This window comes from Lepidochelys kempii, chromosome 7, assembly GCF_965140265.1.
Source record: "Lepidochelys kempii isolate rLepKem1 chromosome 7, rLepKem1.hap2, whole genome shotgun sequence".
In the NCBI taxonomy this organism is placed as follows: Eukaryota; Metazoa; Chordata; order Testudines; family Cheloniidae; genus Lepidochelys; species Lepidochelys kempii.
In genome coordinates this window covers 22376417-22396548 of record NC_133262.1, presented here as the reverse complement: position 1 = coordinate 22396548, position 20132 = coordinate 22376417, and the positions used below count along the sequence as shown (strand labels likewise).

Genomic DNA, 20132 nt, shown 5'->3' with positions numbered 1-20132 from the left:
ACATCCCAGAGGTCTGTGGCGGAGGGAAGCTTGCCCTATGGCAGCCTGCTGTAGCTGGTTTGTGAGCTTGCAGAGATCTGCAGTCGCCAGGACTGCAAACCCAGGACCTTCCAGCAGCATGAAGCCGATAGGCACAGCAGAAAACTTGCCCAAAGCAGCCAGGCTCTGTGCTGTGCTCTCGGTGCTCCGCTTGCCCGGAGGTGGCAATTGGTAAGTGCTATGGGAGTGGTCCACAGGGGCGATGTTGTTTCAAATGGAAGCCTCTGGCCGATCTGCCGAGGCGGCTGAAGGTGGAAGTCAGCTGGTCCTGCTGCATGGACAGAAGCCAGCGTGGCACCATTGGCCCGTGCTGGTGGGTTGTTTGGATGTGTCCAGACTGGAATTGGGAGGGACAACCCCATATTCCAGTTTTACAAGCGAGTCTCTAGGGCTTCATGTTACATACAGGATGGGACAGGTTCCAAGATAAGCAGCGATGGCATGTGCCCACCTTCACCAATGCCTGGGTACCCTGTGCCAGAGTAGCCTCTCCTAACTCCTTCCTCTCTGCGCCTCCTAGCGGTGGGACGTTGCTGACTGTGACAGGCACCAACCTGGCCACCATCAAAGAGCCTAGGATCCGTGCCAAGTACAGCAGCGCTGAGAGGGAGAACGTAAGTAGATCTCTGGCTGTCTGGGGAGGCCCCATGCCTGGTTGGGGAAGGGAGGGCAAGGAGTCCTATCTCATTGCTTCCATGCAGGACACCAGTGAAAAGCATGTCCTGCCACCTCCCCTGTGTACCTCTGTGACCTTGATGGTCTCAGTCATTAGAAGAGAGACACCAAGCCAGTTGGGTCTCACCTGGGGAGGGCCCAAAACAGGTCTGTCACTGGTGGGGGAGAAGGAGAGGAGTGGGGAACTGGATGCTGTTTCGTGAAAGTGCTTTGGAAGAAGAAATAGTACTGACTCAGGGACAGCAAAGCTCTAGTCCCTGGCAGTCTCTCCTTACATCCACTCTCTGAAAATCAGGCCCCATGCATACAGGGGTCTCCTCACCCCGCACTGAAATGCAGCCACTTCTGGGATGGAACATGAGGTGTTTGCATAGCAACACTACACTACAGTCTAGGACAGGGAGTGGAGAAGAATCCGGTATCCCGCTGGCAGTTCGGGGGGAACTGACAGGCAGTGCCCAAGTGGTGAGGGAAGATATAGGGGCTCCACTTTATATCCCTTTTCCCTTGGGAGCAGTGAGAAGATGGGATTATGGATGGGGTGTGGCCCAGCACCAGCTGTTGTGCAAAACGCCTCTGGATTTTGACTGGCCACAAGTGCTCAGTACTTTGGTTTTGCATCTCCGTTATAAGGGCTTCCAACAGCACAGCACCTCTTAGGTTCGGGAGTGATTTGGAGGGAAGAGTGCCCCCTTACAGATTCAGCACAACTACTTCTTGCAGGGGGTCTCCCCTCCTGGGACTGACTACTCTTGAGCCAACTTAGCTTGTGAGACCAGACCGTATCACAGCCTGAGATGGTGGGAGACTGGTCTGATCAGCCTTGGTGCCTTGTCTCCTCTGTAGAACTGCACCGTCTACAACGACACCACCATACTGTGCTACGCTCCATCCATCGACAACCCGTCCCGGAGCCCCCCTGAGATCGGTGACCGCCCAGATGAGATTGGCTTTGTCATGGATAATGTCCAGGCGCTGCTGATTGTTAATACCACCAACTTCGTCTATTATCCAGACCCCGTCTTCGAGCCCCTCAGCCCCTCTGGCATGCTGGAGCTCAAGCCCAGCTCTCCCCTTATCCTCAAGGTAAGCCCCCCACAGCTCTTCTCCACCATTGCCTGTGCTGCCCTATTGCAGCCCCAGATCTCTGGCTTCCTTTTCCGCCCTGGGCCAGCTGCATTTCCCCACTGCACCTGTACAGCAGGTCAGAGAATTCAAACAGGGATGGGATGGACCAGTTCAGTTCAGAGCTGCTGGCCCAGCAGCTGGTCTCTTGGGGGTTAAATGGATGGTGCCGGCCAGGTAAGTGGGGGAAGGGGGGTATTCCCTGCCCTGCAATGGGAGAGCCATCGAACCCCATTGTGTCCTTACAGACCCTCTGCCTGCAGGACAGGTGGGACTTTCTGGCTCTTGGTAAAGGCCGATGAAGTGGGGTTGTGCGTGCCGGAGGTAGGCAAAGGAGTGTATTCCACGGAGATGGAAATCAGGGGGGTCTCAACCTTTTCCAAACTGCTTCCCTCCCCTCAGCAGTATGGGAAGGGCAGGGTGGTTGGGACCCCTTGGCACCAGGGGGTGGTGCTCCCCAGATTACGAAGCCCCAGTTTAAATATCCCCATGGGGCGAGTGGGTATGTGGCACCTTAGAGCCTTGCAGAAGGGCCGTGGAGTGTTTGAGACGAGGGCACTCCCTGGTTAACCGTGTGTCTCCATGGGTGGGAGGGGCGTCCCTCCTCTCAGAGCTCAGGGACAAAGTCATCCCTGAGGTAACTGCACTGCAATCAGGGAGCGTGCCCCCTGAGTTTGGCCCATTCTGGGTGCATCTTCTTTGTATTTCCCTGGCTCAGATTCCCACTCCTCCTTCACTTCTTGTTGGACCTTTATCAAGGACTAAGGGGGAGCAGAAGGATCCCTGCAGCCTCCTGCTCTCCCTGGGGTTAGAAGGCTGAGGGAGAGAATTTGCTTGGTGATGGGAGAATCCATCTGCGGGAGAGCTAATGATCTCACTCCTTGTTCCCTTAAAGGGCCGGAACCTGCTCCCGCCGGCTGCTGGTAACTCCCGGCTGAACTACACGGTGCTGATTGGTGACACTCCCTGCGCCCTGACAGTCTCCGAGACCCAGCTCTTGTGCGAGTCGCCGAACCTCACGGGACAGCACAAAGTCACGGTAATGCTAACCACCGAGACCGGCCTCTTTGGGCCCTGGCATCCTTGCAGGTGTTGCCAGGACTGCACCATGCCATGCACTGGGCACTTGTTCTTCCCGCTGAACAAGCCTTGTGTGGTGGGGCCCGAGACAAACAGCCTCCAGCTCCACATCAGAGATGGGATATCGTTTATCAATCCTTGTCGGGTCCCACCTGAGTTCTGAGGCAATGATAGCTGCATTTCCCCACCCCTGCTGGGAGCACGGTCTGTAGCAACACCCCAGGGGAGTCCCCCAGGCAGCAGCGTGCACACAGCACCGGGAACCTGCCTTGTGGTGTCCAATCGTAAAAGTACCCCAAGTTACCAAGAAGCACAGCTCTGCCATTGACAGCAAGTGTGTATGTGTTGTGTGTGTGTGTGTGTGTGTGTGTAGGGTGGGGCATGGGCTGACATGCTGATCCCCTACCTCCTCCTGCATGGGGCTCTGCTGTACCCCAAACCCCTCTTGCATGGCACCCTGCTGTACCTCAGCCCCAACTCTTTCCTGCATGTGACCTTGCCGTACCCCAACCCCCTCCCTCATAGCACCCTGCCATACCCCAGCCCTCAATCCCCTCCTGCATGGGGCCCTGCTGAATTCCAGCCCTGTCCCCAGGGTCATTCCCCTCTGGCTCAGCCCATGCTGCAATGAGGGACAGAGTAGCCTGTTAAGCTGAGTGCATTGCTGGTGTGCTGTTCCTCTGCGGGCTAGAGCACTGGGCTCTGTAAAGATCCTTGTTTCCTGGGGGCCTCCCAAAGCGTCTGGTCTGGCACGGTGCTCACCGATGGTCGCTTTGGGGGCAGCGCAGTCTGACCACACACCATGGTGTGCCCAGCAGTAGCTCATGTTCAGCCTGGGACATTAAGATCCCCTTTTACTGATCAAGGGGGCAGTGGCTGGAGACCGAGGGGGTTAATCCCCTTCTGGCGTACATTGGAGAGCATGCAGGAGCCCTTCCCCTTTCGCCCCCTGCCTGGCGCCAGCTGGCCACTGGTCCCTGTCGGGTAAGAGCTCATCAACACCGGATTATGTGCACATGCAGGGGCTTAGATCTGCTGGGAGGAGCCCCTGGCTGCCTGCCTCCCTATTGCTCAGTCCCCTACCCCCAGTAGTCTGTTCAGAGTGGCTGAGTGCTCCATCCAGCCCTGCCATGAGCGCGCTCCATTGTAACCCACAATCTGGGTGGGCCTGGCTGGACCTGCCGGCTAGGTTCCTTCCCGACTGGCCGCGGGAGACTCGTCTGAGCCATATGGTCAAAGGGTTTCCACCCCCCTCACTTCCCCCAGCCCCTGGGTTAGCTTTAAGTAAGATTCTTTGTCAGGTTGTAGCTCAGCAGCAGCGGCACTCAGGGTCTCCGTGCAGCCTTGTGTATTTGAAAGGGACCCAGAACGGTCCCCCCAGGCTTCTCATCCATCAGGGAACTCACTTTACATCCCATCTGTTACTGTAATGTTGTCTGAATGAGACATCAAACTCGCTGCCTGCTCCTCACAGGTGCTGACAACACACCAGCATGTCTTCTGCATCCCATTAAAGCTCTACGTGCGCTCGGACAAGCCCCTCGCACTGTAGCCCTCTGCGGCCTGGCCCATGGCTTCCTCCAGACCACAGGGTCGCTACCTTCTGGTGTCAATGCCCCTCGGAAGTGAGGGTTCGCTTTCCTCACTGGGCTCAGCCCAGGCTGGCATGATAATGATCTGACCTTCCTATTACACACCTTGGACACTTGCCACTTGTGTGGACACAGAGATCCTGCGGTCTGGGGGTCCCTGCTTTCTGAGAACCCCATTCCAGCATGCACCTCCTCCCCTGTAAGGAAGAGGAAGGGAGGTTCGCCACCCCCACCCCCCGTTTAAGGAGGGAATCATAGAAATGTAGGCCTGGAATGAACCTCAAGAGGTCATCTAGTCCGGCCTACTGCACTGAGGCAGGACTAAGTAAACCTAGCCCATCCCAACAGGTGTTTGGCCAACCTATTCTGAAAAATCTCCAGTGACAGGGATAGGCTCCTTGGAAGCCTGTTCCAGAGTTTAACTACCCTTAGAGTTAGACGTTTTCCCCCAATATCTAACATAAATCTCCCTGGCTGCAGATTAAGCCTCTTACTTCTTGTCTTACCCTCAGTGGACACAGAGAACAATTGATCACAGTCCTCTGTATAACAGCCTTTGACGGGTGCGGAGGTGGCTATCAGGTCCCCCCTCAGCCTGCCCAGCTTTTTTAACCTTTCCTCACAGGTCTGGTTTTCTAAACCTTTGATCATTTTTTTTGCTCTCCCCTGGACTCTCCAATTTATCCACACCTTTCTTAAAGTGTGGTGCCTGGAAGGACTCCAGCTGAGGCCTCCCCAGGGCTAAGTAGAGTGGGACAATCACCTTCCCCGTCTTACATAAACACTCCAGTTAATTCACCCAGAATGAGATTAGCCTTTTTCACCCCTCCCAGCTTGGTGTCAGCTGCGGATTTTATACGCGTACTCTCTCCTTCATTATCCAAGTCACTAATGAAAATATGGAACGGTCCCGGACCCAGAACAGACTCCTGTCACACTCCACTAGATACCCCGCCCAGTGACAGTGAACCACTGATAACTACTCTTGAGTATGGCTTTTCAACCTCCATTGTGCACCCCCTGATAGTCATTTCACCTAGACCACATTTCCCTAGTTGGCTCATGGGGATGTCATGGGGGACTGATGAGCTCCAGTGAGGGTGACAGGCCCCCCCTGCCCCTTGCCAGCTGGCAAAACCCTTCTGATGATAACCTGCCTCAGTTAGGAGAGGCACCTTGACCTGCACCCCCTGAGCTAAACCTGCTTTTGATCTCTTCCCCATGCCAATGGGAAGTCTCCCTGACTCACCCAGCTGCAAAACCCTCCTGTCCCCAGATGCATTATGGGGCATATGAGAGTCGGCCGGGGACCCTGCAGTTCTCTCTTTGTATTTCACCCCCAGCCTGTAGGGTGGCAGGTGGGTGGAAGAAGGGTTCACAGAGCCCTCTCAGCAGGGAGGTGAGCCACTGCCCACCCCTTGGCCCTAATGTGAAGCTCTTTCCCTCCCATGTGGCTCAGATCAAGGCTGGAGGGTTTGAGTTCTCCCCGGGGACGCTGCAGATCTACTCGGACAGCCTCCTGACACTGCCTGCCATCATCGGGATCGGCGGTGGGGGCGGCCTCCTTCTGCTCATCATCATCATTGTCCTCATCGCCTACAAGCGCAAGTCCCGGGACGCTGACCGCACCCTGAAACGCCTGCAGCTGCAGATGGACAACCTGGAGTCCCGCGTGGCCTTGGAGTGCAAGGAGGGTGAGTCTCTCTGCTTCTCTCCCCAAGGCTTCCCAGCTTCAGCCTGTCCCCATCCGTCAACCCCTTCACCTGTCTTGCCAGCTCTGCTGCCTCTGGGTCATTGGTTTCCCCTCTTGTGTTTGCTCCAAGACTCTCTGTTCACACCCTACCGTTTGGTGAAGGAGGTAGCAGTATCATGGACATCCATGATCCCTCAGCCAAAACCCCCCAGGTCAGATGTTCAGGGTATTGGTGTCCATGTGCGTGCAGGCAGGCAGGCTCATTTCTACAGAGACTCCCTTGAAAGCCCCCATCCTCTGCAGCATTGTTGGGTCCTTTCCCTGGCTGCATCTGCATTCCCATAGGTTGCTGCGTGTGCATTTGCAGGCAGCAGGTCCCTATCCTGCCACGGCTTGTTCTGGCTCTTGATGTGTCTGCACCTTGTCTGGTCCCATTGTGGGATAAAATTGATCCCAGTGTGGGACAAGGATTCCCCCTGTATATGACACAGGGCTGCTGCATGGTCTCACCACAGTGACAGCACAGTACCTTGCGATGCACCATCCTGGTTTTATGGCACAAGGGTCTTTGCTGAACAAGTATTTCCTATTTGCTCCCTTCTCTTTCATATCCCCTAGTATCTAGCTCTGCAAGCACCATGTCTGCTTGCAAAGCTTCATGCTCGCCTACGGCACATGCTAACTCACCACACCCAGAACAGGCTGATAAATCTGCCCTCTCATCCCAGTACTGGCCTTGTGCTCCTGATCTACAGGGACCTTGCCCTGCTCTAAGCCACCCTTGGGACCGGAGATGCGAGCAGGCGAAGTGACTTCGGGGGGGGGACTTAACTTAGTTTTAGTAGGATTTATTTTTTCGGTTAAGGATTTTATGTTTTTAAAGTCTAAAAGAGGACAAAAGAGGCTAGAGAAACCTGCCTGGAAAGGGCCGTGAGTCTCTCATTATGTGACAGAGGGATGCTGCAAAATTGGACCGGAATGCCTCTTATGATCCTGCCGATAAAACCTAATTGCCCATTATCGCTGCAAGCCAGTGCCTGGGGCCGTGACCCTGCCAACTGCAGCCAGCCCAGAGGCTGGGGGAGAAGTGGGCACCTAAAACGAGATAGTAAAAAAGAAAAAATCCCTAAAAATCCATGTAGATGGCAATAGTGACAGAGAGAGGGGAGGGAGGAGGGGATCTCGTCTCCTCTTCCACAGCTGGCAGATAAAAGGATCTGCTTTTAATTAAAAGGCGCAATCTCTTCCCTGCCTTTTCTCTTTTCTAGTCCCTCTAGTTACAGATAAGATAGTGATCCTTTCAAGCTGACGTTTGTTTTTTCTCATCAGGCTGACAAGCCTGCAACCCTCTGCTAGCTTCCAGCTCCCTTTAAAGTGCTGTTAATTTGATTTCTCTGTGTGTTTTCTCTTTCCCTTATACAGTGGTAGAGATTCCCCCCATGGGTACCATTAAAGGCTCAGGACACCATTTCCCCCCTCTATCTAGCACGAGTTCAGGCTGTGCCTGTTCTCACCCCAGGGTGCTGGGTCTGTGTTGGGCTTTTCTCTCTAACATTATTTAGGTCAGAGTGAAACGAGAACATTCTTGTGGTTTAAACCTCTCTCTCGCCCAGCATCTCTGCCATGTTGTTCACAGCCGCCTACAAGTTTCTTACGTATGTGCACGTAGCAAGGAGGGTTAGAGCCGAGAGGCTGAGGCTTCAGGACTCCTGGGTTCTATTCCCCACTCTGCTACTGATTTGATGTGTGACCCTGGGGACATCACGTCCACTCTCCATGCTTCCGCTTTGCCATGTGTAAAATGGGGACAATGGTACTGCCCCTCCTGACAGGGCATTGTGAGACTGAGCTAACTGATGTCTGAGACCAGTGCTAGGGACAGAGGGCAGCCCCCACTGCTCTAGATTTGTGGGGTTCTTGTATTTTGCTGATGCCAGTGTGGTGGCTCTAGGGCCCAGCCTGACCTCTCCTGTTGACCTCCTGCAGGCCCATGGTCCCCTAACACAACTCTGCTCTTTCCATCCCAGCTTTTGCCGAACTGCAGACAGACATCCACGAGCTGACGAACGACTTAGATGGGGCTGGCATCCCCTTCCTGGACTATCGCACCTATGCCATGAGGGTCCTCTTCCCCGGGATAGAAGACCATCCTGTGCTGAAGGAGATGGAGGTGTGGTAATGTGTGTATGTGTGTCTGTCTGTCTCTCTGATGCTTCACACTGGGGACACCTGCCTCTGGGAGCTGTGCTTCATGCCCATCTGCTGCAGGGTTCACCACTGCAGCTTCTTCATTCATTTTTAGTGAGGATGTCTTGGAAGTTTCAATGAATGATGGGATCTCACAGGTCTGGGCTCAGCAATGGATGGGGAGAGATTACTGACCCAGGAGTGACTCTGGCCACCCATTCAAGGAGATTGCAGCATGCTGCAGTGGGCAGAGACTCTGTTCTGGCAAAGTCCATTTTCTTTACAGACCATGGAGGAGCATCCTTCATGGCAACCTGTCCATGTAGTTTCCTCCGCCTGAGCTCTTGGGGTCTGAATTTGTAACATCTGGGTTTTCCAGCCAGAAGTGGCTGAGGAGATTGCACGTACAATGTTCTGAAACCTCCCTCTTGGTCCTCCGGGACCCCCATGGTAAATCTGGGTGACATCAGGGTTTCGTCTCTTGGACTGAGAGGTTTACTCTGCTACGGTGCCCTGTGACTCCTTAATCGAGGGATGAGAGCTTACAGGACTGCAGTGCAGCGCAGCAGAGGAACCTAATGCAATCTTGGGCTGTGTATTTTTTAACACAGTGTATCATTAACCTGCAGAGCTCATTGGCACAGATGTCACTGAGGCCAAGAATTAACAGGGTTCAAAGTAGGATTAGCTATTTCTACGGATAATGAGAAGATCCACAGGTATGTTAGATAGGAACAAAATGTCTTTATAAGGGATACAAACCCCCAGGCTTCCGGGCAATTAGCTAGGTGCTAAGGGCCAGATTTCAAAAGCACTCAGCCCCCACTGAGAACAGATGGAGTTTAGCGTTAAGTGACAAGAGTTAAAAGGGAACTTCCTCTGTAGGCAGGTTATTCCACAACTGTCCATGATAGTGTTTCTTCACGTTGTTCTAAAGCGTCTGGTACTAGCTTTTGTTGGAGGTGGGCCACCAGTCTGATCCAGTCAGGCAATTCTTATGTTCCTGTCTCATCACAGAGCCCAGAGGAGCCGCTCCCTGTCTGTGCGGCTCCGGAGAGGCAGTGCCTGGGGCAATCAATACAGTTCTGGGTACCTTGGTACCAGAAGATGTTGACAAGTTGGAGGGAATTCAGAGAAGAGCAACAGAGGGGGGAAAGTTTGGAAGAAATAAGTCTGCATAGTGAGGCTGAATGGCGACAGGAGGAGGGAGGGTGGATCCATCTAGAGACACTGGAAGGGGCAAACCCCAAGGAAGCAGAGGAGCTGTCTGGGGCAGTTTGCGGGAGGGAGTATAATGGGATGATGTTGAGTAAGAAAAGCGCGGGAACGTTTTTCTGATCGCTAGATCTGCTGGGCTGCGGAATAGTCTCCTGAGGGACATGGCGGAAGTCCCCTGGCTTGTGCTGCTGGTATCGTTCTGCCTTGCAGTGGGAAGGTCATTGCAGCCATAGAGCGATAATACATTTCACCAGCAGGCTTTTCCCAGGCATTAAAGCATGGGCTCAGCCTGTTCCCGTCTTTCTGGGGGACCACAGATCACCCAACCAGCAGCTGCTTCCATCATTGTTGTCCCCATCTTATCCTTCACCTTGTCTCCAGGAGGGTGACCCTGCGGCCTAGCTATAGCACTCCTAGGGCCATGTGCTTGCTACCCGCTTCCCCTCTGGGAATTGTTGCGCTTTCACTCCCACCTGGGGAGAGGGTTGCTCTTCCCTGCCAGAGACCTGCATTGCCACCTTCCACACCCTGCTTTATTCCTCTGCGGCTGCACTGACCAAGCTTCACCCAGCTAGGCCTACGGTGACAGCTGGGCAAGAGCCTGGGGCCACACCTCATCTGCATTAGGTGGAGCAGACTGCATCTGCCCTTCCTTTTAACTGAGACCTGGAGCCCCTGGAGACCACCAGCATGATCGAGGCGGCTCTCTGCATATCTGAGGGGGCTTCACTTCCTTGTCTAAGACAACCATGGCTGCATTTATGCTGCCTCTTCACCACGGCTCCTGAGCATGTGGTCTTGGACACCAGCCTGTCCCTCCGTGATGCATCTTGCCACGTACTAGTCAACGTGAGCATAGGGAAGCCACTGCGTGACTACCACACTCACTGACATTAATATCAATATTCGTATTAATATCATTGCCGCTGTCATTTTCTACTGTACTTGATTTATGCAATTGGGTTTGTTTGATGCATGATTGGCTGCTCGTTTCCAGCAGACTTGTCCGACATCATCCACCTTCCCAGCTCCACGGCTCCTCCCTGCAGAAGAGCATCTTGCCCCTTCTCCCCCTGCTCCCCAAAGCAGCTCCCCCTTCCCTCCCATCCTCACAATGTCTGCTTAATTTAGTGCATGCAAGTGCACATAAATTGGCTTCTGGTTTTCCTCAGTACCAAGGTTGCTCTTGATTGGAGTGGTGTGGGGTAACCTTAGCTTCCCCTCGCTGCTGACCGGACACAGTAATTAATGTTGACGTAGACTTCAGAACATGTTTCGGAGCAGTAATCAGCCCTGCTGCAGGATGCAGAGTTATTAATTACAGGGAATCAACCCCTTACAACTGCAAATGCACATGCATTCATTGTAACCCAGATGGCTGCCGCTACTGTGATCTGGCTCTCTCAGTAGGGTAGCAGGTAGTTCTGTCTTCCATGCTCCCTTTTGTCCCTACCCACAATGGGGAGGGAGTGGGGAGGCACTTGTCCTGGCTTTCACCACAGAATCCCAGTGTTCATGGATCTACCTTCCCCCAGGCTTGCAGGAGGCTCAGACAGTCCTGGCTGGCCATGGGGCACTTCACTGTTACCACACAGCACAAAGGTGTCATTCCCCCCTGTGCTTCACAGCACAAAATGAAGAGGTCAGAGAGACCCTGACCCTCTCTCGTTTTCCACTGTAACAAGGGCTTTACTCAGCTTGGGCCTTCGGTGGGGAGGGGCTAATTCTTGGCAAATAAACCTGCTATGAGGGGGCTGCATCTTCATAACTATCTTGCTGCCTCTGCTGGCTCTCCATTCACAAGCTCACCAGGCCCATTCCACTCTCCCCTTCTGCCCCCCTGGATCTGACTCAGGGATGAATTTTCCCCCAACCCAGACACCATGGAGATGACAGATGACAGTCATGCAGGGGAGAGAAGTACGTCCTCTGCACAGGCAGGATGGGTTAGGGGGTAGGAGCCTGCAGCTTGGACTTGGGACACCTAGGTGCAGTGGCTGGCTGATGGCAGGGTGTGGTGAGGATAAAATGAAGATGGGCGCTCAGAGGCTATGGTGATGAGTATCTAAGTACGAGGTAGATGGATGAACCTCTCAGGGGGGGTTCTGCCTCCCTCTCTGCTGCAAGCCCCAGCCAAGCCATAGAGCTGTGCTTTTGAGGGAGTCACGGTTTCCATGATGTTTGAGGTTAACCAGTCATTAGTGGCCCAGACCCCACTTCCCCTCCATGCTGAGTTCTGCATTAGCCTCAGTGTTGGACAGACCCTGATTCCAAGCGCGGAGGCCAGAGGGTGGATAAAAGCCTGTCTTCAGGCCAGCTGTCATGAGGTTTTCTTGTGTAGCATGGCTGTGGGGAGGCTGTAGGAGGAAGCTGGGGTGAGCTCTCTGGAGGTGAGGGGGTGTCACGGTGTGCTAGCACTCCTTGCTCACATGCAAGCAGGAAGCTAGGCTTGATCCCAAGACCTCGCTTCTTGCTCTGTGTACCAGCAGGGGCTGTTATGGGAAGCAGCCCTCTCAGGGACAGACTAGGGTGGCATGTAGCATCCTGCCCCACTGTCCTGGCCATGAAGCCTCTAGTGAAGAACTCTTGTGTGTTGGGTGTGAGCTAACGGGCAGGGCAGACCCTTTACTGGAAGAGTCTTCCTGTGGCATTGCCAGCCTTAGCTAGCAATGGGAGCCACATATGGGCTGGCTGAGTAATTCTGGGGCACACGGTGGGAATCCTGGGCTCTACCCCATACGATTTGCATCTTGCAGAGGAAGAGTATTATTTGTCAACTCAGGTGAAATTGAAAAACCCTTGTCTGGCTCCCCAGCCATAGACAATGCTGTTCTTCCCTCTGTGTATGAGAGAGGGGTGTGGGGAGGACAGTGGGGGACAGGAGGAGATGGGGAGATTTGGAGAAGATGGATTTTCTTCACAGGCTCTCTGGCTGATGCCCAGCAGGGTGTATAGTGTATTGGTACTGCTGGGGAAAGGTCTCTTTGTTTCTGTTATAAATGAAGTATTTTCAGGGGGGTCATAAGCTGCATGTGAAAATTTCCCTAACCAGTGGCACTCCTCACTGCCCAGCGTGACAGCCCGGTCCCAGACTCCGCCCTATCGCGCTCTATGCTTCAGGGTCAGCCCCTGAAGGGTGAGGAGGGGAGGTGTCTGAAGTCCCATTGTTCAACCATGATGCCCCAGCTGTGGCAGAGCCAAGCCAGTGAGAATGCAGCTGATGTTTCTGTCCTACTGTCAGCGCTACCTGCCAACTTCCCGCTTTCCTGTCTGTTTAGGTAGCCCCAATGAACTTAGCTCACTGGGCAAAGCTAGTGCTTCCAAACTAGAGCTGGGCCTAAGAGGTGAGGCTTGGGTCTGGATCTGGATTCAGGCTTAGGCTGGGGTTTGGATCTGACGGTTCCAAATCTCCCTGAGATTTTGGCTCCGTACAGTTGGATGTCAGGTCAGCTGCTGTTGGGAGACTTTTGCCATCTTAAAATGTTCTCACGGCTGAGCTGGAACCAGAAAACAGGCTCCTTCTGGGTTTGGATCCAAACTGGGATGGCAAATTCAGGTGCAAGGATTTGAATCTACCTCCCCCCCCCAACCTAGAATTCCTAGGGAGTGTTCTGGCCCATCTCAGCCTCGCTTTTGGCAGTTGGTTTGTAGTGAACACACTCTGTCTGCTATCACTTCCTCAGTTAGCATGGCGGGGGAGAAGTTAAAAGGCCAAGTTGGGTGGCTGGGGATAGAACTTACTGGTAGGAGAGAGAGGATGAAATTGAATCAGTGACAATTTAGGCGGAATATCTGGAAACCTTTCCCAACGAGGAGACCTGCTAGACAGTGGAATCCTTTCCAAAGGGAAGGGATGGAAACCTCATTGAAATCTAGACATGACAAAGCCCCGGAGAAGTAACTGCAGGGGATAATTCCTCACTGGTCTTTTCCAGCTCCAGTATCTGTGATTTTAAACATACTGCAGTCCAAATGCAAGAGAGAGCATGTGGGCTTGGTTGGGAAGCGAAGTGTTAAACGTTTCAAGGGAGGGAAAAAAACCCAGATTAAATAAAGCAAATACAGTTGTGTAAGCTTCATATAATTTAATCAGGTTTGCTTTTATTTGTCCCCTTAATCAGAATGAGTGTAACACTAGCTATTACAAGTGATGGGGAAGGAGCTCTTCCACACACACACACTAATCCAAAGCCAAGTCTTGGAGCCGTCATTAACAGCTCCCTTTTGCTTTGGGTTTGTGTGGGTTTTGTTTTTTTCCATTGCTTTGTGTGAATTTAAGCCTGATTAAATATTTAATTCTTTATTGTTCATTTACTTGAGCTAATGATCAGGGAGTTAGACACACAGCTGCAGCAAAGTGGGGAAGCAGGGGCTCAGTGAGGGTGCTCTCAGTGACACTGTGTGCAACAGATGCTTTGTGCTCTCCACTGCCGTCCTGTTCCATCCCCTGTGCGAGATCTGTGATAAGATCGCCCAGGTTGGACAGGACCAGTTTCTCAGTTATCAAGCTTTGGCTGCTCCAGTAGCTGGGAACACGGCTCCGATAGGATCGTGCCATCTGATCCCTGCATCTCCCAGCCAAGCAGAGGACGATGTTTATTTTGAAATTGTAGCCTGAGCCCATCTGAAATCAGTCAGTGTGTCAGAAATGTGGCAGGCAGCCAGCTCTCCATGCTCAGACCCACATCAAAACCCCTGGGGGACAGTTGAATGCTGAAGGCAGCGGTGCCAGCTGCCTGCCCTCTCCCCAAAGAATCCCTCCCTCTTTCTCACCCTTCCTTTCAATGGCTTCGCTGCCAGAGTGACGTTAGCACTAGCAGACAGTGCTGGAGTGCTAGCCTAAGACTTGGGAGACCTAGGTTCAATTCACTGCTCTGCCACTTCCTGCGTGACCACGAGCAAGTCACGGAGGGCATGTGCACACCAGCACTGTTTCAAACCACCTGTCAGTGCGCACTAGGGAACTCTTAGTGCACATCAGCCGGGTCCAGGCAGACGGTTAGCACGACAGGCTGGAGCTTTACAACCCAGCTTGCTGTACAGTAAGTGCTTGTGTAGACATGCCCAGGCCTCAGTTCCCCAGCTGGAAGATGGGGATAATAGTACTACCCAACTTAAGGGGTACTGAGTGAGGGTTGGGAAGTGCTCAGATACCACAGGAAGGGGGCCATCTAAGTAGAGGGATGTGCAGAGAGACTGTCTCTTTCTGCAGGGCAGGTACAGCATCGGGGTAGGTTCCTCACCTCTGCCCTGCCGGGACCCCTTGTAGGAGCAAGTTCAGTCTCTGTCACCCGTTCATGTTTTGGCCATTCTGCTGAGATTGCCAACAAGAGGCCAGCGAGTGCCAGCTGTGGTGTGCTTTGCGGTGTGAGGTGGACACTTGGGCTGTTGGGACTGGGCTGTGACCCACAAACCCGTGGTCACCCAAACTATCCAACAGCCACCTGTTGGTAATGAGAGAAAGGGGAGGTTCTTCCCATGGGAAATACCCAGAGTTTGGAATTAGTTTCTGCCATGGAACATTGGGAAATTTCACAGAATGAAAAATGCCCAAAAGTTTCAATCTCAGCAAAATAATGGGAGGTGTTGAAGTCCCATTTTTCATTTCGAGCTGACATTTTGAAATGAAAAATGTTACTTGGTTTCAACGTTGGCTTGAAACGACATTTTCATTTTGATTCTCCTGATCGGAAAATGGGGAAAAAATTCATTAACGTTGACATTTTCCCACGGAAAATACTTTACTTTGATGAAACCGTGTTTTCCAGTGGGAAGACTTTGAGTGTGAAAAATTTCATCCATCTCTAGTAACAACTGTCAGTCACTGCTGACCAAAACTGGGTTGGTACTGGAAGTCTCCATACCCCACCCCCTCAGTCAAAGTATTTTGCGCTTCATGTGCTGAGATCCAGACAGAAAAGTTTGGACACTTATGTCCTTTAGCGAGCTCAGTATTTTGGCAGTTCTTTAATTTGGAAAGGTAGAGAAGGGGGAGATGTTTTCTTATGCTGTGGAATGTCCAAAGAGCTGGTCCGGGGTCTTTGCTGGGTATAAAGTGAATTCAATTTCTCATTGAATAGGAAATAGGAAGTTAGAGAGTGTGTGTGTGTGTACGCACCTGCACCCTTGCTCACATAAATTCAGTGACACCGTTAGCCTGACACCGTTAGCCAGCCAGGTAGGGCTGCATGCTGGAGAGGGAGAATGAGTTTGTGGACATGCTGTTCTAATCTCGTCATCGCAACTGCCCTGAAGGCATCTCTTTGCAGATAGGCTCTTCTTGTTCTCTGCTCAGGCAGTGCTTTGCTGCTGCTTCCACAGCCTCACCCCACTGTGGGCAGAGAGGTGGCCTGTGGCCAGTTACGAATACAGAGCCTGTGTCGAAGAAACAGGTCTCCAGTAGTGGCACACAGCAGCCTCTGCAAGGGCATCTGGGCTCCCAGCGGGCTTGTGAACGTAGGGGCAAGGCGGCCCGGTGTTGTCCAATAGCACTTCCCCTCCTCACACCTTGAGCAACAGCTGGGGGAGGATCTTCTAGGTTCCCCCTGTTTTTTAACTCTTTCCTTTTCGCTCTTGCCAGCCCCACCCTCCCTCAAACCCTATCTCATTGGAAGGCTGGATGTGCTCTGAGTGGAGCCTGGCAGCACCAGGTGGTGGCTGGGGAGGTGAGGGGTATCAATCCAGAGGGATGGTGCCTCAGGCTGTTCATATGGAGGTAATTTAATCTAAGGGAGCTGTCTGCTGTGCCGTGAAGTGGGCATGCTCCCAGTTTGTATTTACCTGCACTGAGCCCAGAGGCACTGCCACCCGCACATGACCAGAATGTGCCATACACAGCCGGGTAGCTATGTGGCATTACATGAGGAAAATCATGCCCAGATAATAGCAAGGGGGTGACACACAGCAGGGCAGTTCTAATTTCCCAACTAGTAGAAATAAAAGCTGAAGAGGATGGCTGATGAATAGAGTTGGAGGCCTGGGGAGACTTCCCTGTAAGGAGCGATTAGAAAGGCTGAGTTTAGACAGGAGACAATAAGAGAGGATGCAATGGCACAGAGAAGGGAAATCCGGCTCCTCTTTATTATCATTATTTATTATTTGTGTTACCGTAGTGCTTAGATAGGGCAACAAGACAGTCAATGAACTAGCAAGGCAGCCAATGGAAAACAGACAAAAGGAAATCGTTTTTGACACAGTGCATATTTGATCTGTGGAACTCGTAGCCACAAGGTATCTTTGAGGACAAAAGCTCAGCAGGAGTAAGAAAAGATGAAACATGCCTGTTGATAGAGAAAGCACCGTTGCTTATATTAGATACGGTTGCATTTTGTATAGAAGGACTATAACCTTCATGCTTTCTGGCGTATGCCAACCACTGACTGATGGGGTTTGGAAGACACTTGCCCATAGAATCATAGAATATCAGGGTTGGAAGAAACCTCAGGAGGCCATCTAGTCCAACCCCCTACTCAAAGCAGGACCAACCCCAACTAAATCATCCCAGCCAGGGCTTTGTCAAGCTGAGCCTTAAAAACCTCCAAGGATGGAGATTCCGCCACCTCCCTAGGTAACCCATTCCAGTGCTTCACCACACCCTCCTAGTGAAATAGTTTTTCCTAATATCCAACCTAGACCTCCCGCACTGCAACTTGAGACCATTGCTTCTTGTTCTATCATCTGCCACCACTGAGAACAGTCTAGCTCCATCCTCTTTGGAATCCCCTTTCAGGTAGTTGAAGGCTGCTATCAAATGCCCCTCATTCTTCTCTTCTGCAGACTAAATAAGCCCAGTTCCCTCAGCCTCTCCTCATAAGTCGTGTGCCCCAGCCCCCTAATCATTTTCGTTGCCCTCCACTGGACTCTCTCCAATTTGTCCACATCCTTTCTGTAGTGGGGGCCCCAAAACTGAACACAATACTCCAGATGTGGCCTCACCAGTGCCGAATAGAGGGGAATAATCACTTCCCTCGATCTGCTGGCAATGCTTCTACTAATGCAGCCCAATATGTCGTTAGCCTTCTTGGCAACAAGGGCACACTGCTGACTCATATCCAGCTTCTCGTCCACTGTAATCCCCAGGTCCTTTTCTGCAGAACTGCCATTTAGCCAGTCGGTCCCCAGTCTGTAGCACTGCATGGGATTCTTCCATCCTAAGTGCAGGACTCTGCACTTGTCCTTGTTGAATCGCATCTGATTTCTTTTGGCCCAATCTCCAGTTTGTCTAGGTCACTCTGGACCCTATCCCTACCCTCCAGCGTATCTACCTCTCCCCACAGCTCAGTGTCATCTGTGAACTTGCTAACGGTGCAATCCATCCCATCATCCAGATCATTACTGAAGATTTTAACAAAACCGGCCCCAGGGCCAACCCCTGGGGCACTCCACTTGATACCGGCTGCCAACTAGACTTTGAGCCATTGATCACCACCCATGGAGCCTGACGATCTAGCCAGCTTTCTATCCACCATTCATGCAGTCCATTCATCCAGCCCATACTTTTTTAACTTGCTGGCAAGAATACTGTGGGAGACCGTGTCAAAAGTTTTGCTAAAGTCAAGATCTATCAAGTCCACCGCTTTCCCCATATCCACAGAGCCAGTTATCTCATCATAGAAGGCAATCAGGTTGGTCAGACATGACTTGTCCTTGGTGAATCCATGTTGACTGTTCCTGATCATCTTCCTCTCCTCCAAGTGCTTCAAAATGGATTCCTTGAGGACCTGCTCCATGATTTTCCAGAGACTGAGGTGAGGCTGACCAGTCTGTAGTTTCCCGGATTCTCCTTCCCTTTTTAAAAGATGGGCACTATATTGGTCTCTTTCCAATCAACCAGGAGCTCCCCCGATTGTCTTGGGTTTTCAAAGATAATGGCCAATGGCTCTGCACATCACATCAGCCACTCCCTTAGCACCCTCGGATGCATTAAATCTGGCCCCATGGACTTGTGCATGTCCCGCTTTTCTAAATAGTCCTTAACCTGTTCTTTCACCACTGAGGGCTACTTACCTCCTCTCCATACTGTGCTGCCCAGCAGTCTTGGACCTTGTCTGTGAAGACCGAGGCAAAAAAAGCACTGAGTACTTTAGCTTTTTTCACATCATCTGTCACTAGGCTGCCTCCCCCATTCAATAAGGGGTCCGCACTTTCCCTGACCACCTTCTTTTTGCTAACATACCTGTAGAAACCCTTTTTACCCTTCACATCCCTTGCTAGCTGCAACTCCAATTCTGCTTTGGCCTTCCTGAGTACACCCCTGCGTGCTCGAACAATATTTTTATACTCCTCCATAGTCATCTCAGTTTCTACTTCTTGTAAGCTTCCTTTTTGTGTTTAAGCTCACCGAAGATTTCTCCATTAAGCCAAGCTGGTCAACTGCCATATTTGCTATTCTTTCTGCACATTGGGATGGTTTGTTCCTGCGCCCTCAATAAGGCTTCTTTAAAATACAGCCAGCTCTACTGCACTCCTTTCCCCCTCATAGCCTCCCCGGGGATCCTGCCCATCAGTTCCCTGAGGGAGTCAAAGTCTGCTTTTCTGAAGTCCAGGGTCCATATTCTGCTGCCCTCCTTCCTTTTTTTAGGATCCTAAACTCAACTGTCTCATGGTCACTGCTGCCTAGGTTGCCACCCACTTCTACTTCCCCTACCAATTCTTCCCTGTTTGTGAGCAGCAGATCAAGAGGAGCACGGCCCCTAGTTGGTTCCTCCAGCACTTGCACCAGGAAGTTGTCCCCAACACTCTCCAAAAACTTCCTGGATTGTCTGTGCACTGCTGTATTGCTCTCCCAGCAGACGTCAGGGTGATTGAAGTCCCCCATGAGAACCAGGGCCTCTCATTTGGAAACTTCTGTAAGTTGTCCAAAGAAAGCCTCGTCTACCTCATCCTCCTGGTCTGGTGGTCTAGAGCAGACATGCATCACAACATCACCCTGGTTGGTCTCCCCTCTAAACTTAACCCAAAGACTCTCAACAGGCTTTTCTGCAGTTTCATACTGGAGCTCTGAGCAATCTTACTGCTCCCTTACATACAGTGCAACTCCTCCACCATTTTCCTCCCCTGCCTGGCCTTCCTGAACAGTTTATACCCATCCATGACAGTGCTCCAGTCATGTGAGTTACCCCACTAAGTCTCTGTTATTCCAATCACATCATAGTTCCTTGGCTGTGCCAGGACTTCCAATTCTTCCTGCTTGTTTCCCAGGCTTCTTGCATTTGTATACAGGCACCTAAGATAACTAGCCGATTGCCCTACTTTCTCAATATGAATCAGAAGGCCTCCCCTGTTGCACCCTCCTCTTTATGTATCCTCCTGGTATCCCACTTCCCCACTTACCTCTGGGCTTAGGTCACCATCCCCTGGCAAACCTAGTTTAAAGCCCTCCTCACTAGATTAGCAAGCCTGCCTGTGAAGATGCTCTTCCCTCCCTTTGTTAGGTGGATTCCATCTCTTCCTAGCAATCCTTCTTGCTGGAACAACATCCCATGGTCAAAGAATCCAAAGCCCTCTCTCCGCCACCACCTGCA

At 52.0% G+C, this 20132-nt stretch overlaps 1 protein-coding gene across 4 annotated transcripts in view; it reads left to right on the top strand.

The window, feature by feature from the left end:
- Positions 1 to 20132, top strand: part of PLXNA1 (plexin A1) — a 274489-nt gene that overhangs the window by 214521 nt on the left and 39836 nt on the right. For all 4 annotated transcript variants that reach the window (XM_073351348.1, XM_073351345.1, XM_073351346.1 and 1 more), the window contains 5 exons: positions 560 to 653; positions 1561 to 1800; positions 2735 to 2878; positions 5971 to 6205; positions 8232 to 8374. In XM_073351348.1, coding sequence (XP_073207449.1) covers positions 560 to 653; positions 1561 to 1800; positions 2735 to 2878; positions 5971 to 6205; positions 8232 to 8374 — 856 coding nt within the window. The remainder of the gene's footprint in view (positions 1 to 559; positions 654 to 1560; positions 1801 to 2734; positions 2879 to 5970; positions 6206 to 8231; positions 8375 to 20132) is intronic.